The sequence below is a fragment of the Coenobita brevimanus genome, chromosome 97 (genome assembly GCF_032717465.1).
Source record: "Coenobita brevimanus isolate Jiangsu-jjx chromosome 97, ASM3271746v2, whole genome shotgun sequence".
Lineage (NCBI taxonomy): Eukaryota > Metazoa > Arthropoda > Malacostraca > Decapoda > Coenobitidae > Coenobita > Coenobita brevimanus.
Window position 1 is genome coordinate 4,566,196 of NC_137050.1, and position 16,976 is coordinate 4,583,171.

Below are 16,976 nucleotides of genomic sequence, written 5' to 3' on the forward strand. Positions count from 1 at the left end.
ATAAGGTGTCTGGCTGTAGAGAGATAGATAGATAGATAGATTTTATGGACAAAATAATGCCACTTGAATTAACCCACTAAACCCAAGGATGTCTTTAATATTATTGATGTTACATCTGGATAATTTTATTCAGCTTTCAGCGTACTTTTCAAACTGGAAGGATTAGATATAGTACAGTAATCCCTCATTTATATGGATATGCAGTATCCAGATACTGAAACTTGTCTCTATTAAACCATTATCTGAATTTACTGGCCATTATCCAGACATAAAAAAGTCACCGAGAACTTCGGCCGGCTGGCTGACATGTTCAAACATTTGGTATCATGCCTGCTGGGCTCGTGCCGTGTGCAGGAAATAGGCTGTAATTCACAACCAGAGCTAAAATGTCCGTCCGCCCCTGTACTGAATGGTCAAAGTCATGCACTGGTCTGATCACTCCCAACGAACCTCCAGCACCCAAGTGATATACCTGTAACCCTTAATCGGTGTCAAAATGTCTATATGCATCCCCACCGAATGTCCAAAGTCGCTCAGCCACCGGGCTAAATCTTTCCTAACTGCCACCATAGGTTGAACACAGACCACAAGCCATTAGTACATGTTTGGTGACAGCGGCCATCTGCCTTTCTACCGAATGTCCAAAGTCGCCTGGTCACGGGAGTTGTGTTTCCGAAAGGCCACCACGCATCTAACACAGACCACAAGCCACGAGTAAATGTACGGTAAAAGCGCCCATCTGTCTCATTACATAAGGTGAAAATCCTGCCCACAACCTCTCTTCTTCTCCTCCTCCAATCCCTCTGCCGTACCCTTCCGGCTACCCTCTCACTGTCTCAATCCCTTCCCTACTTCATGCCGATAGCAGTGACTCATGATTTTTTTATTTTTGTGAATTATTTGAATACTATTGGTCGTATCAAAATTCTGAAGTGACCACGAGAAAGCTCATGAAAATCTGTATCTAGACATTTACTTAGCTCTTGGAAGGTGCTGGCAAAATGTTGCACTAGGATGGGAAGTTATATGAAGGTAAGTTTTGCTCTTGAACACTACTCTCACAGCATTTCTGTACTTTTACTCATCAGCTTTCTGTGTTTATATTGGCTAATAGTATAAACACCAGGGAAGATGATGGTATACCATTTATATCAATTTACCCAATTTCTGGTGGCATATTTGACTCTGGAATTTTTTTGTGGCCCAGGAGCATCTATCATTTGTGTCAGATAACTGATTTTCCAACCGTCATGTTTTTTGTGGATGTTTGTTGTTTATGCATTGTTTCTTTGGTGTTTGGCATTAATATGGATATTCTTATGTGTGTTTTGATGTCTAACTATGGCAGATTGACCTGAAACCAGTGCCAAAATTGGGGGGGGGGGGTATTTTACATACAGCAGTGTATAGGTAGGGCGTTTTTAGATGGGGACGCTCACCATCCACTCACTCGATGTAGTGATGCTTTGGGTGTCTTCCCTTTCCTCCCTTCCTTCCTTCCTCTTCTGTCTTCTTTCCTTCATTCTTTCCTCTTTCTTCTGCCTACAGGTGACTTAACATTCCCTCCGCTGTCTTTCTTTCCATCATTCTTTCCTCTTCCTTCTGCCTATGGATGACTCTGCACTGAGTGACAAGTCAAAAGGTTTCCTGTACACCAGGAAACCATTTAGTATGCTGGGTGGTAACCATATAACCAAATTAAGGCACCTGGTGGTTTCATTGGTAATTACGGCTCTCCAATCGGATTGATCCTGTGAAGGTTTATATCCAAGGGTTGGTTGGGGTTTATTGCTCACGTACTGCCACTCAGGGATGAGTGAGGCTGGTCGCTCTCATCTTAAATGTCAGGACCCACTTGCCTAGCCGCAGGCTCGTACGCGCCTCATGGGGGAACGTAGGGTTGGATGATGGATGGATGGATTTTTTTTTTTTATGGTTTTCTTGGTGTTTAGCATTACTTTGGATATTCCTATGTGTGTTTTGATGTCTAAATATGGCAGATTGACCTGAAAACAGTGCAAAAATTAGAAGGGGTACTGTACATACAGTAGTGTATAGGTACTGTAGGGGGTTTTTTGGTTTTGAGTGTTTTTTTTTCTTTTCATGGTTTTCTTGATGTTTAGCATTACTTTGGGTATTCCTATGTGTGTTTTGATGTCTAGATATGGCAGATTGACCTGAAAACAGTGCCAAAATTAGGAGGGGTACTGTACATACAGTAATGTGCAGGTAGGTTGTTTTTTGGTTTTCAGTGTTAATTTTTTTTCTTTTTTTTCATGGTTTTCTTGCTGTTTAGCATTACTTTGGATATTCCTATATGCGTTTTGATGTTTAAATATGCCTGAATGACCGGGAAACACTGCCAGAATAAGCAAAGATACTGTACAAATAGGTTAGGTATAGGTTGGAGGTTGGGTATGGGTAGGGTCTGAGTATAGTAGGGGGGATATTATTCATTATCTGGACATTGCCACTACCCGGTCATGCCTTTGGCTTTGTTACATCAGATAATTGAGGGACTACTGTATTAAGAAATTCCTTCAGAGCGAGAAGCTGCTTGTACAGTTAGCTGAGTAAAATTACCTGGTAGCTGCAAGAATAAATTATGAAAGGACTTTATTCAGATGTAAGGGGTTAAAGTCAGAGCTAAATGTGTATATGCCCAGTAAAAGGTTTCTGTATAAAGATTGTTGCATGCATAAGCTGACCAGTCCAGTATTGGATACTGTTATGAATTTTATGCATTAAGCCATCCGATCAGAGTACAACCAAGAACTGTACATAGCTTGGAACTTGGTTGAAGAGTATGATGGTTTGTTGGAGGTGAAGAGTGCCCTGCATGAAAGAATATTGCTACTGAATATCTTGAATGGATGTGAAATCATATCCAAGGTTACAGTCTCTAGAAATTGACTTTTTCATAACTGCATGTTCGAGTAAAGCAGATGGTATAAGTAAATAGGGCCATATTTCAGGAGCTTGTTGTGGAAGAGGATGTTGTAGGATAGATGTGTTTCATTTTGTAACAGTTTCCACACTTGTCTGAGCATTCTTGACTACTTATTACCGATGCAAGTTTCCTCGCGGCCAGCTTTTTGAAATTTTAAGACTTTTTTATTGCGGTTATCAGTCAAATGTCTTTTCTTACCCAAGGATGGGATGATATTGGGTCAAGAGATGGAGAAGAAAAAAAGAAAAAACTGTTGAATGGAGAGGCTAACCAGGCTGCCCAGTTGAATGAGCCACACTATCATTCACTTACCATTCAGGTCCCCAGAATCCTAACTTGACCTTACAGGCATAAACATCCACACTTCTCTGCTTCATATCATCCATCCTTTGGGGTCAGTGAATATCAGAGTCTATTCCTATCTGTTATCCATCATCAGTTGTAGAAAATCCATGAAGAATTATATGCAGTCAACATAGCTGCAGAAAATAACTGCAAAAGTAAAGGAGTAGATATGAAACAGTTTGGTTATTATGATGAGGTTGCACCAAGACTGAAAACCACTTTGAAGAAGATGCACATGATGTACAGTAATCCCTCGATTATCTGATGTAATAGTGCCAAAGGCATGTCTGGGTAATGGCTCCATCTGGATAATGGACTCATCCCCTGGCCCACATTTGTACATAACCTAACTTTGCAAGCTAGTGTAAAAGGTCACTACAGTACATCGTACAACACTTGTTCTGGTTGTTTAACAGTACTCTGTCTGGTCAAGCAGATCAATAAACCACAGCTAAGCAAGTACCATGGTCAAGCAGACCCATCAACTACAGACAAGCAACCACCACTGCAGGGCCATGCCCTGCAGTAATATGAAAACATGAAAAACTAGAGGCCCCCCAAGGGGGGAATCACACCAGCCATGAGCTGATACATATCCAGCATGGCTGGAAATATGACCTTTGCCTTGACCCACTTTCACCAATTTCAAACTCATAGGAGATTTTCATCCCTACTACACACCTGTAAAATTTTGTGATTGTATCTTGAGCAGTTGCGAAGTTATTGTGGTAACAGACACACAAACCTTGACCGACTTTCACCAGTTTCGAACTTGTGATCAATTTTTTTTTCACTGCTATACACCTGTAAAATTTTGTGATGACATCTTGAGCAGTTGCAAAGTTATCATGCTAACAGACACACAGAAAACAATACCAGCTTCACTATCGTGGCTGGTAAAAACAGCTACACAAGAAAAATGCAATGGGCACACAAAACATAGTGTTAGAATGGAATAAAATCATGGTAAAATAGAATAAAGTCATGGTACAGTACAGTAAGATAGAATAAAATCAAAGTCACCAATCATGATTCGACCATCCTGCATCAGTCATACTTAGGAACTCCCTCATCTCCAGAGTCATCACTACACTCTTTCTTTTCCCTGGTGAAGAGGCCATCATCACACACCCTAGGAAGAGGCATGCAAGGAATAGTATGAGCTAAAGCAGGTAGGGAACAACCACAAAAACCACAATGTGTGCCCCCATAACAACTGTCCGAGAGGAGCTGTGTACAGTATGGGAACCACGTGAGAAATGAGATCTCTAGCGGTCGGTGGGTGAACTACCTAGCCAGACAGGGCATCACAACTAGGCTATTCCCTCCTGGCCGGGCATGAAAGTGCTTGAGCAGCCATAATTTCCACCTGGATACAAGCATTTTGTCCGGATATGAGAACATATACAAATAATGGTTTTGAACAGCCAGATCACAGCATCTGGGTAATGGCCATCCATGTAAGAGAGATTACTGTGCTGTATTTCATTTTCCCAGGTACTTAATGGAGTTTCTTCTTTAGGTTGGATGATATCCAGCCTACTATCCCCCAGAGTGTCCTTGATCACTGGCTTCTCAGGGAAGTACGAAGAAACCTTGCCCTCCTTACCAAACCATACTTCCCTCCGCCGTGTCACCTGCCAACGTGAGGCAACTCTAGTAATCTGTCTGTTAGTGGCTGTCGCAGGAATGAGTCTTGCTGCCCATCTACCTCACTTGGCATGGTATAATGATGTGGATTCCCTCACCATAGCTGCCATGCTCAATGGGTCCTCAGTAGCCACAGTTGAATTGCCTCCAAGACCAGCTCTTTTCCAGGTGAGGAAGTACAAGAAGTCCATATTATATGCCACCTTTTATTTACTGTACCAGTATATATATATATATATATATATATATATATATATATATATATATATATATATATATATTATTTTTACTGGTGTGGTAGATGGTGGTGACCATCATCCACTCACTTGAAGTAGTGCTGCCTACTTCTTCCTTAGCCTTTATCATTCTTTTTCTGTACCTGCCCTCCTCTCTTCCTATTTCTCCCATCTTTCTTGTCACTTCTCATTGCCTTTCTTTCCTTTACAGGTGGTTTTACATAAAGTGACAAGCCAAAAGGTTTCCTGTAAGCCAAGAAACCATTTACAACGCTGGGTGGTTACCATGTAACCAAACCTTATGTGCTTCCTACGTGTCAACAAGTGGGTTTGTGGAGGGTTAGTCCCCCTCCCCGTAAAACAAATAACTCCAAGTCAAATGGCCACCCCTTACGTGATTATGGAGTCTGGCAATAGATAAGATAGATAGATTAATTTATTAGTTTATTTTTGCTGTTAAGTACACAGTAGTTTATAGAAAAATTGCCTGTTGAAGTTACATAGCTACCGATAAATCCAGTTAGCCAACGTCTCATTTTATATTACTTGTTATGTGGAAATAGTTGTGATGGTTTGTAATGGTTCACGAACATTTAACAATGACATGCTTGATCCCCTTTGCCATGATGACATACCTTGAACATCATTTCATGGCATTGGGAGGGTATGAGGACGTACCCAGCATGTCAAAAGCCATTGCTTTACTGGGGAGGTAGCAGAGGGTTGTCTAAAGCTTCCTAGCTCCTCCTTGTACTACTTGGGTAAAATACTGGTGGGAAGATAAGCTCGTGGCGAAGTGGTTAAGGGGTTAAGCTTGTGGCGAAAGGGTTAGTCTCAGGTTAGGTTGCTGTTGGTCAAGTCTAAGCTAATATTTTTGTAGGTAACGTTTTTTATTTTAATGAATGGTTCAGTGTTATATACTGTATATTTCATTTCCGTGTTTTTTCTTTAATTCTTTGGTCTTTTTTATTTTCTACCTGCACTATATGGTGTTGTGTGCATCATCACACTTGCACTGATCTTTTGAGTTAAGATTCCTACATCGGAGCAACTTGTATTTTCAGATGATAACATATAATATTTTCTGCAGTTTCATTTTTCATGTTCTTTTAAGTAACTATAGTATTTTGTTAATGTAAACATTAAGCATTTTAAGATTAATTCACAGTTTAACATCACATTTTCTCTGGATTACTTGAATTGTGGGAGGGGGGGGATGAACACAAGGATATCCTCCTAACCATGTTGTAGGGGGGATTTCTCCCCCCCAATCCCCCCCCAGGATCTGTCTCCATGTCTGTAAGTATACATTTGTTTGTACAGGTTCAGTACTGTATTTGTAACTCATAAGAAAAATGAATCAAAATGACCAGGCTAGAGGGTTCATTCAAATCAAATTAATTTAAACTGTATCCACCTTCTTGTGTCTATACTGAGGTGGTGTTTTGCTGTTTTGTAGCTACTCACCCATCTTTAGACACTTTTGGGAGATCTAAAATAATTTGATAGGGTTTAACTGAAAATCTGAGGAAGGTGGTGCAACATAATGGTCAGGTATATGAATGGTTATTTTCAGATCAGTTGGTCCATCGAGTGATGCCGTGGCATCAGGCAGCAAGAAAAGAACACCAACACCATAAAAAAAACAGGGAAAAAAGAGTACATTCTCCTGTAGGAGAATGAAATAAAATTATAAAGATCAGACAGTAATTGCCATCACTAGTCCTGGTACCTCATTTTTACTCAACACTGATTCACTATTGTACTTACTTTACTACAGGCGCCAGCACGTGCAGTAGTAGGGGTGTCAGTGGTTGTGGTTGCAGCAGTAATGGTCCTAATAAATGAGACCCAGAAGGTATACCTGCTTGGCTTACTGAGGAATCCAGTCTTTTCTGCTGCCACCTATCTTCATGCCTCTTCCACCTTCCTACACATTCTCACCCAGCTGCTGTACATTGGTTAGTCAGACTTTGTTATGCTGTGCTGATATATTTATTATTTGTACCATACAGTGTTATACCTAGCTGTTATCTGGGTACTACTGTGAAGTAATGGTAGCTTATCATGATGTGATGAGTTTTCAGTTTATCTGAATTATGGAAAAGATTGCTGTTGTGTGATTTGTGAGCATTTTAATAGTTTCTTATTATGAACATTGGTATACTTTATTATTTTTAGACCAGTGGTAGGTGGGGGCGCTCATCCTCCACTCACTCAGTGTAGTGCTGCTTAGGATGTCTGCCCTATCCTCACTTCCATCCTTCGTCTTCTCTTTCTTTCCTTCATTCCTTCCACTTTCTTCACCCTACGGGTGACATTACACTCCCACTTCTGTCATTCTTTCCTTCATTCTTTTCCCTTCCTGTGGGTGACTACACTGAGTGACAAGCCAAAGGGTTTCCTGTACCCAGGAAACCATTTACTATGCTGGGTGGTAACCATATAACCAATTTATGTATCCTTGTGGTTTAGTAGATAATTAAGGTGCTCCAATCGAATTGAGCCTGTGTAGGTTTGTATTCAAGGGGTGGTTGGGGTTTATTGCTCACGTAATGCCACTCGGATTAGTAAGGCTGGTGACTCTCATCTTAAATGTCAGGACCAACTTGCCTAGCCCTGGGTTCCTATGCTCCTCTGTGGGGCGACATAGGATTGGATGATGGATGGATGGATTTCTAGACTTTGATATTTTATTATGGGAAAGATTACTTTTGTGTCACTTGTGAGCATTTTAATAGTTTCTGATTATTAACACTATTTTACACTATTTGTAGATTGTAGTGTTTTGCATTTTGCTGAAACACTGAATCCATTCATATACAGTACTCAGTGACATTTTTTATATCCCAACAGTGTAACAAAACATGCAGTACAATTTATTATAAACATTTTATAAAGTGTAAAACCTCATTGTTGTACAAATATCATTTGCATGGATTTCAGGCATCATGCCTTCCATCATTACCTTGTCCTTTAAACTGTTAAATGTATCAGCTTTGTGCCAGCTGTTTTTTCCAATGGAAATTTTTGCTCTTTTGTTAATTTGAAAGAATTGTAGTTACTGGTACAGTAATTGTATATACAGTAACTCCTCACTTACTTCATCCTGAAGGGTCATATCTGAATTGAATAAAATCTTATGGTGAGTAAAATCTTGTGGTATTATCTGAAATAAAATGCAGTGTGACTGTAGACTAAGGGGTTTATTGGAGATTCTTTCAAACTTCATCAACATAAGTTGTCTCTGTTAAGCTGAATAAAATCATATGGTTCATTCATTCGTGTATAAAGGCTCCAACATGCTTTCATGTGTTGGTCTTGGTCACCTAATGGTGGCTTTCCACACTGCTTGGTCTCTGGTAGGGCCAGAATTAAGTAAAATGTACATTTTTTTTTCTTTTTTTAATACAGTAGAAGTCCTATTTTTCGGCATCTGTGGGACCAGGCTAGTGCCGAAAAATCAAAATTGCCGAATTATCAAAAACCCTACCCACTCAATACCTTATATGTTTCGGTGAACACTATCATCACCACTCATATCATTACAAATGTGTTTGGAGAGAGTACTGTATACTGTTTGATACTGTACAATACTGTAATGAATACAGTACTATACATGAATATGAAAAATAAAGAAATTAGTGAACATACTGTATATAAATGTAATGGTACAGTAGGCCTACAAGTTCACATGCACTTACCTAAACTTATAGTAGGTTCCTTAATTACATATGTGCAATAGAAGGGGTTGATTGGACTCTGCTACTGCTGGAAGAAGTCCCCAGCAGTAGAGGGTCCTCATGGAGAAATTCAAGACTGACGAAAAAAATCGGAAAATCTGCCGAACGATCAGAGATTTTCGTAAATGGGACTATTTCTCAAAACTGCTGAAATGTCAGATTTGCCGGGGAATTGGATGCCGAAGAATTGGACTTTTACTGTATTGCCAAAAGGAAGAAGCAAAGGCTGAAGAAAGTTGTCTTACATTAATAACTGCCCATGTAGTTGGTAGGTAATGTTTTAAGTAAGTTTCTTTCTGTAGGTCTGTTCCACTCTCTCAGTTTTCTTTGGTCAGGAAGTATTCAGTTACCAGAACCAGATAATTATTATTCAGGAGTTGCTGGACTTTGTAGAAAAAGTCTGGTAATATCAAAGTCTTGTTGGGACACTTATTTTGTGTAGCTATATGTACTGAGTTATTTGCCTGTGAATTCTTATGAGATTTGTAAATGCACAGCACATGATAGTAAAACCACCTAGGTTTGTGGTAGGAAGCCACCTACCGCCAATAGTTGTAATCACATTTTTAATCATTTATTCTTACCACTGCTATGGGCTTTTTTGCTCTCAGAAGTCAGTCACCTATTCCATCATTTTATGTGTCTGCCTGCCACAGTGCCCATCTGTCCACTGTCATATGCTAGACATACTAGCCGCTGTATTGTTCTCCACATCCAGGCTGCCCACTGCTGTCACTGATAATGGTGCATCAGGCAGTGTCAGCTGAGGCACACTTACAAATGGCCGTCCCTCATCAAACCTTCTCCTACTTACTCTTCACCATCCCTGTTGCCAGGATAATGAGACAGGTATGTATATCAGACTGAGTTTTTATGTAATGCTTGTGGCTAATTTCTCAACAACAGTACTGATGCTCAAAACACAGTATGTTCCTCTAATTGTATGCTTATAAAAATATTTACAGACATAAACCTAAAGCATGTAGTAGTAGTTAGGCAGAGTATGACCATTGGACATGAATGTAGTAAATAAAGCAGCAAGTAATCACAGTATGCATCTAGCTTATTAACTCCTTAGTTACCAATTGATGCAGGCTGCATCCAACTTTGAGCAAGTACTTGGGATATAGTACTGGGCACCTGTATTCTCACATCCTTATTTATGCTTCGACAATCGTAATTTTTTTTCACCGTAATCCTGAATAAATTTACTTGCTTATGGTGTTGTAAAAAAGATAAGCCGAATGTAAATTATACCTTAATTTATTTTATTAACTTCATTTTTTTTTTCTCATAGAAATTTAATTTTTATGGTAAATGTTACCGAGAAAAAGTTATAGGGAATTTATTTGGCCACGTTTTAGTGTATTAAGAATTACTGTTGGTCAGTTAGGGCTGATTTTGTGGAACTCGAAAGGAAATTATCTTACGCTCGAGCAAGGCTCGTAGCACACTGACTGAGGCAGTGGGGCGACGCTAGGTGCAGGGTGGGTTGAGCACAACAGAGGAAAACACGAGGTCACAAGCAGTGCTATGTTCTTGTCCAGAAATGGACACAAAATCATTCCGTAACCAAAAAAACGGATCATTTCGTTCGACGCAACTGGCATTGAATGGTAAGAAGCAGTTGAAATGTACGCAGGCGCAGGCTGCGTCAAGTGGTAACGAGCGCATGATATTTGCACCACACCCATAAACACCAAAGGGTTAATGTCAGAGTATAAATTGTTTCATGCCAGTATTAACCTCTTCTGTTCTGGGAGGTTATCATCAGACTGAAGAAAGATGTCTTGAATCAAGCAAACAAAATACAGAAACTCCGATAAAGCTGGATGCAGTCTGGATTGTCTGACCTCAGTCCGGAGCGGCCGTATTATCCGTGCAGTTCATGTATTCATGCATAGGTTGGTGGTGGGCTGGCAGCGTCATTATTGCCCCCCAGCACTCTGCCTCAGTCTGACCCACATCATTTCCCTGGAAGTCCCTGGTATACTGCTCGAGGGTGATGAGTGATAAGTGAAATATACAAAGTGAACCTCTTTCGTTTGGAAGATCATAAATAATAAGGGATATAGTGGTAGGTGGGGGCACTCACCGTCCACTCACTCGATGTAGTGCGACTCTCAAGTGTATGCCCATTCTCCTCCTTCATGATTCTTTCCTTCAATCCTCTTCCGTCTTTTTTTCCTTCATTCTTTCCTCGTCCTTCTGCGTATGGGTGATTTTACACTCCATCTTCTATCTTTCTTTCCTTCATTCATACCTCTTCCTTCTGCCTGCACAGTAGGTGACTCTACATTGAGTGACCTGTTTGTTGTATTATTTGTTTAACAGTTCAGAAATTCACATAGCACAGTAAAAGAAATTAATGTACGCATAAGAATGTCCTGGTGTTTTACTGTTGCTTTTCATTTTTCCTCAGATCTGGCAATTTCCTCATGCATCTTACCTCCAGCTCTCCTTTTACTACTTGGTGGGAGTTGCAGGAGGGACTGGAGGTGGAGCTTGGACTAGGATCTTGCCCCCCAGCACCCCTCCCGCTGCCCGTTTACTAGTTATATCTCTAGGGTACTTGTGGGGGTTGAGGGTTTTGCGTGGTCTCTCTACAGTGCTCCTTTTTCTTCTGACACCTTTCACAGAAAAGAAGCAAAAGAGCTCTATCAACTTCTTCCTGTTAGGTGAGTGTGACATGGCAGTAGATACAGGTTATTGTTTTGGTTGAGCGAGTGTATGAATTTAATTACCTGTACTGTATAGTACTACATTGGGGTGACCCCTCTATATGCACAGGTTCCCTGTTTGTGGAATCAGTGGGGGGGGGGGGAATTACCAGGAATGTTGTATGCATGGAAAAAATATGCTGGATGCACACCTGTATTCAGTTCTGTAATAAGAGAGATGTCACAGATGGTTGAAATAACCCATGTTGTTAGTTTTTCCACTTATATATTTTTTACAACTTCAGTGTCACTATTTAATGTCTGTGTTACCTCTGTACAGTTGGTTGTGCCTTAAAGGAGCATATCTGTAGTCAAGTAGGGGTCATAGAGGGTTTTTAGTAGCAAGTTTAAATCTTTAATGGTGAATTGTTTCCCACTTTTTTTATTCCTTTAAACCACTGTAATGCCACTGTCTTGTATGCTTTACCTCTGTACGATAGACTGTGCCCTTAGGGCAAATATCTGTTGTATGGTTGGGGTCATTGAGGCTCTTTGGTAAGCAAGCTGGGGGTCAGGATGGAGGGTTGAATCACACAGATTTTTATGTTGAGTTAATGGTATCCTAGTGTCTGGGCTCCAGGTGCATGGAATCCTAGGTTAACACTATCTGCACATAGGGAGAAGTCATTGTATGTTATTACAGTAACAGTATATCAGTTTTTATAATATTAAAGTTTCTGATTGTGGACAGTGTCATGATAGTCATCACTAACCATCTTGAAGAGAGTTTTTCTCCAGACACACTGCAGAAGTTTATCCACATTACTACAGGAGGTCTCTTATGCTGAATATAGTTGATAAGCAGTAGCAAGTATAAAGCTTTGGACATTATCATTATTTTGGAAGTGGTTTCAGACTTTCATTTTTGAGAACGTTCTAAGCTGAATAAAATTATTTAATGTAGCTAGAATATAGTTAAATAAGACCCCTTCATCCTAAAAGGGCTAAGTATAGCTGATAAATTTAAGGTGCTAATCTTTCATATCAGAAAATAACCTCTAATGTTTGTCAGTTTCATATGTTACAATAAGTCAGAAACTATTGTATTTTCTGCCCATCATGCATGCCCATATTATTGTAAGAAAAACAAATAAAATTTTTACAAGGGATATGCACAATCCCCACCTTTTTAAGTGTTAGTGTTAGTGAAGGCCAGCACCAAAGTTGACTTTTCCCCAGGATTGCATCATGTAATGTGGGATGTAAGTGCATATATTTTAATGTCACTTACTGATTTACTGGTTAGATATATAGACTCAAAATTGTACATTTTTATTCGAGTTACAACACAGTTTGTTTGCATTTCTTTTGTGTAGTATATCACATAAAGCACAATGCTTACTGACGTCTTTTTCTTCACTTTGCATCATGATATTGAACAGAGCAAAGGTACTCTTAGGCACTGTCAGGTACCTTTTTCTCATAAACCTAAGAGGCTTTCATGCATTTCTTACTTATTGATTTATTTTGTTCTATACAGTGTTACTCATGTTTGTCACAGTGACTTGGATTGCATACATAACATACAGAACAAAAATACTGATGTGTTGTGTACAAAAATATACTAGTAAGAAAGAGTTATAGTCTGTTTAACAATAATATAATCTTAGGTATTCAATCTAGTAATACACTGTTGCAGGTATTCCATCTAGTAACACAGTACTGTCCACTATGCTCTTTTCGTTTCTTTTTCAGGTGTGAACCTTGCACTCCTGCCTATAGTTTTGGGAGTAGTTATTCTGTCAGCTGTTTTATCAGCTCCTCTGCTGCCTGTGTTTACCCTGCCTGTGTTTTTACTGGGCTTCCCTCGACCACTGCGATTCTGGTCATACCCAGTAGGACGTGCATCCAACTCTTGTCGTGACTCTGTTTACTATGAGCAGCTTACACCACATGTAGTTTGTGCTCTTCATTACATGCAGCAGTCTGGAGCCTTAGGTATAGTTATAATATAATCTTATTAGATTCTGTTTTGTTGTTAGTGGTAACTTTTCATGTGTATGGGGACATATTAAATAATATTATGCATATTTTGTCAGTCAGTTTTCTGCTAGCGCTCTGGACCCTACTTACCCCACCCCGAGGTTGGAAAGGAGATCCAGATGATAATGAGTTTTTGCCATTGTGTTGAAAATTTAAGTCATCCATATGCTTCACCATGGCATTTGTAACCTTTCTTCCATCCATCCATCATCCAATCCTGTGTCGCCCCATGGGGAGCATAGGAACCCTGGGCTAGGCAAGTTGGTCCTGACATTTAAGATGAGAGTGACCGGCCTCACTCATCCCTGAGTGGCATTATGTGAGCAACAAACCCCAACCACCCCTCAGATATAAACCTACACAGGGTCAGTGTGATTGGAGCACCTTAATTACCCACTAACCCACCGGGTGCCATAATTTGGTTATATGGGTACCACCCAGCGTAGTAAATGGTTTCCTGGTGTTCCGGAAACCATTTGGCTTGTCACCCAGTGTAGAGTCACCCACAGGCAGAAGGAAGAGGAAGAATAGAAGAAAAGAAAGATAGAAGAGGGAGTGTAAAGTCACCCGTAGGCAGAAGAATAAGGAAAGAATGAAGGAAAGAAAGACACAAGAGGAAGAAAAGAAGAGAGGACAGGGCAGACACCCATAGCAGCACTACATGAAGTGAGTGGGTGGTAAGTGCCCCCACCTACCAGAGCTGGATATTCTGTACTCTAGGGGGAAAACAAAATTATGGAAAGAAGTGATGATGTATAGAAATAAGTTTGGGAAAAATTGTGAAAATGAAAGTATTAGAGTGGAAATATTCTAAGAAATGTGACAGAAGCAAGGAGAATTTAGGGATAATAAAGTTTGATTAAATAATAAAGAATGGAATAAAAAAGGTATTTTTAGGCTGAAAGGGTTAATGAATAGATGGAAGCTGCAAGTTGAATTTTAACTGTTGTTTCCTGTGATTTCTCCTCAGGGATCACAGAACCTGGCGAACATTTCCTTTTGAGGTGGGAGGATCGTTTTATGTGGGTCCAGGTGAGTTACATTATCTGCCTGGTTTATCTTTGCCCTCCCTAAGGCACCATGGCAAGTTTTCATTCTATAGTGTGTATATATATATATATATATATATATATATATATATATACATACATACACACATCTGTTTATCTACCTATCTGTCTATCTGTCTATACATACATACATACATACATATATGGTACATCATACTTAAACGGGGTTTTTTGTACTGAAGTTCATTGCAGGTTATATAAAATTACCTATTTGATTACTGCCAATAAAGTTGATTTGCCAGTTTCTTTAATTTACACAAACAATTATAGTATTTGGAAAAAGTTGAGATTTTGGACTCCTTGCATAAAAATGAGGATTACCTATTGTTAGTTGGAAAAATAGTCATGATGATGATGATGATGATGATGATGATTGTATGATTTACCATGTCATATCTTTTACAGATTCTGGAGAGTGGGTTTACATACCAATACTATAGTGTAAAAGGTCTAGAACTGCAAGAAACCAGTTGCCACACAGCTGAAGCCTCACGGGTGGATGCCAGTTTCAGCCGAGCCTTTGACGCAGATGACACAAGCGTGAACAAGGGTGTAGTGTCAGTGCTGTTCAACCCTCATGCTTTCCACACCTTAACACCACTGACAACCTTCTCAGCTGTTGGGTATTCTGACACACGCAATGTTTTGACAGGGGTTATTGACTCACCAGACACTCTTGGAATTGTTCGAGATTACTTTCACAAGGCTTTACTCTATATTGTCATGAGCTATGTGATTAATAGATCACCAGCATCAATGAGAGGGAGTGAAGAAGGGAAGAATGTGGATAAGAGTGGGAAAAAAGGAAAAAGTAGACAGCAAAGCAGTAAAAACCAAGAGCACCTTAAAAATTTGCCAAAAATGGATAGAAAAATAGAACATCACTTAGATGATGGAAGAGAATCCCAGTTCACACCTGATTCAGATAGCATTAGGGGTCACACACCCTCAAACACCCGCCGTCCATCTCACTCCTCCTGGCATTCCCAGAATGGGCGGGGGAGCAGACTTGCATGGGTAGATGACCATAGACCTGTGCCAATTGCCAGGACTGGAGACACTCCCCCTCCTGCTGTGGGCTGGAATGATGATGAGGACCCACTGGGAAGTGATGGAGAAACTATAAACCTTCAGGGTATGACAAGAAACAGTAGGAGGGATCGGCCTACTTTATCATCCTCACAAAGAACTCATGAAAATGCATCCTTGGAGAACATCACACAGGCAAACAGACAGGTCAATTTTATACCTGGCCTGATGTATGACTCTTCCTCAGATGACAGTGAAGAAAACAGCAACCTACACATAAAGGGTAAAGGAATATATAAACAGGGAGTACGGCATAGAGGAGGGGGGGGCTCGGCCAAGGTCAACTTACGTGTTTTGTCCTTACCCGAGCCCCCCCGTGCCCCTCCTATTTATGAGAGTCCTCTTAGTTCTGCCCTGGCTCCACCACCTGATTGGATTGCAGACCTTCCTTTTGATCCTGAAGTGATAGATGATGTTCAAGATGCCTTCCCCCATGCTTGGTTTAAGTTTCTTCTCAACACCTTTGGGAATGCATATGTAGAGAAACTGGACTCTACTCTTTCATCCTCACATAATCACTCTGTTCCCCTCAACAACACCTCTGCTCCCCACCGTAGTAAAGCCTCAGGAACATCCCAGACTTCAGATTCCTCAGCTTCCTCCTCCTCTTCATCTGGCAGGGCACCAGGAGGCGACAAGGACATTTATGTGCAGAGGATGCAGTATGATGAGACACTAGAGGAGTCATACAGGTGAGAATTGGATACAAGAAAAAATTATTTGTGACATTTGTAGATTCCTTCATTTGCGAGCCACGTCTCTCATTTTACTCGTATACATGATCTTCATGGTAAATAATAATAATTCTGTGTACAGTAAAGTTGTTAGAACAGAAATAGATAAAGCTGAAATTCATAGGCATTCCATTGCCTTCTTTGCAGAATTATAGGGCTTCAACAGTGCAGTATAATTATATTTCTGAGTATCAAATGCTGTGTGTCCTATGGTTGTACATTATATTATGCATATTGTATTTTTTGTATACCATACTGACATTCAGATATTGTACAGTGTTTATACAGTGTTCCTGCAAAATTTCATCCTGTGAGAGTGAAATCGATTAATAACTTTGATAGAATTGTCAGATTTTGCTTACTTGCATTGTTACAGTGTGTTTAAGGGGTTCTTGCAGTTGCAGTCACATTGGCATGTTAGAGTATAGGATAGCACCTTGGTCACCAACTATGGCT

The 16,976-nt window shown here is 40.1% G+C and overlaps 1 protein-coding gene across 1 annotated transcript in view; it reads left to right on the top strand.

Moving 5' to 3' along the window:
• The window catches only part of LOC145413779 (pecanex-like protein 4), a 33,899-nt gene that overhangs the window by 13,079 nt on the left and 3,844 nt on the right, over window positions 1-16,976 (top strand). Inside the window, exons 8-14 of the mRNA XM_080283434.1 lie at window positions 4,818-5,113; window positions 6,962-7,142; window positions 9,643-9,773; window positions 11,347-11,602; window positions 13,340-13,582; window positions 14,598-14,659; window positions 15,103-16,478. Coding sequence (XP_080139560.1) covers window positions 4,818-5,113; window positions 6,962-7,142; window positions 9,643-9,773; window positions 11,347-11,602; window positions 13,340-13,582; window positions 14,598-14,659; window positions 15,103-16,478 — 2,545 coding nt within the window. The remainder of the gene's footprint in view (window positions 1-4,817; window positions 5,114-6,961; window positions 7,143-9,642; window positions 9,774-11,346; window positions 11,603-13,339; window positions 13,583-14,597; window positions 14,660-15,102; window positions 16,479-16,976) is intronic.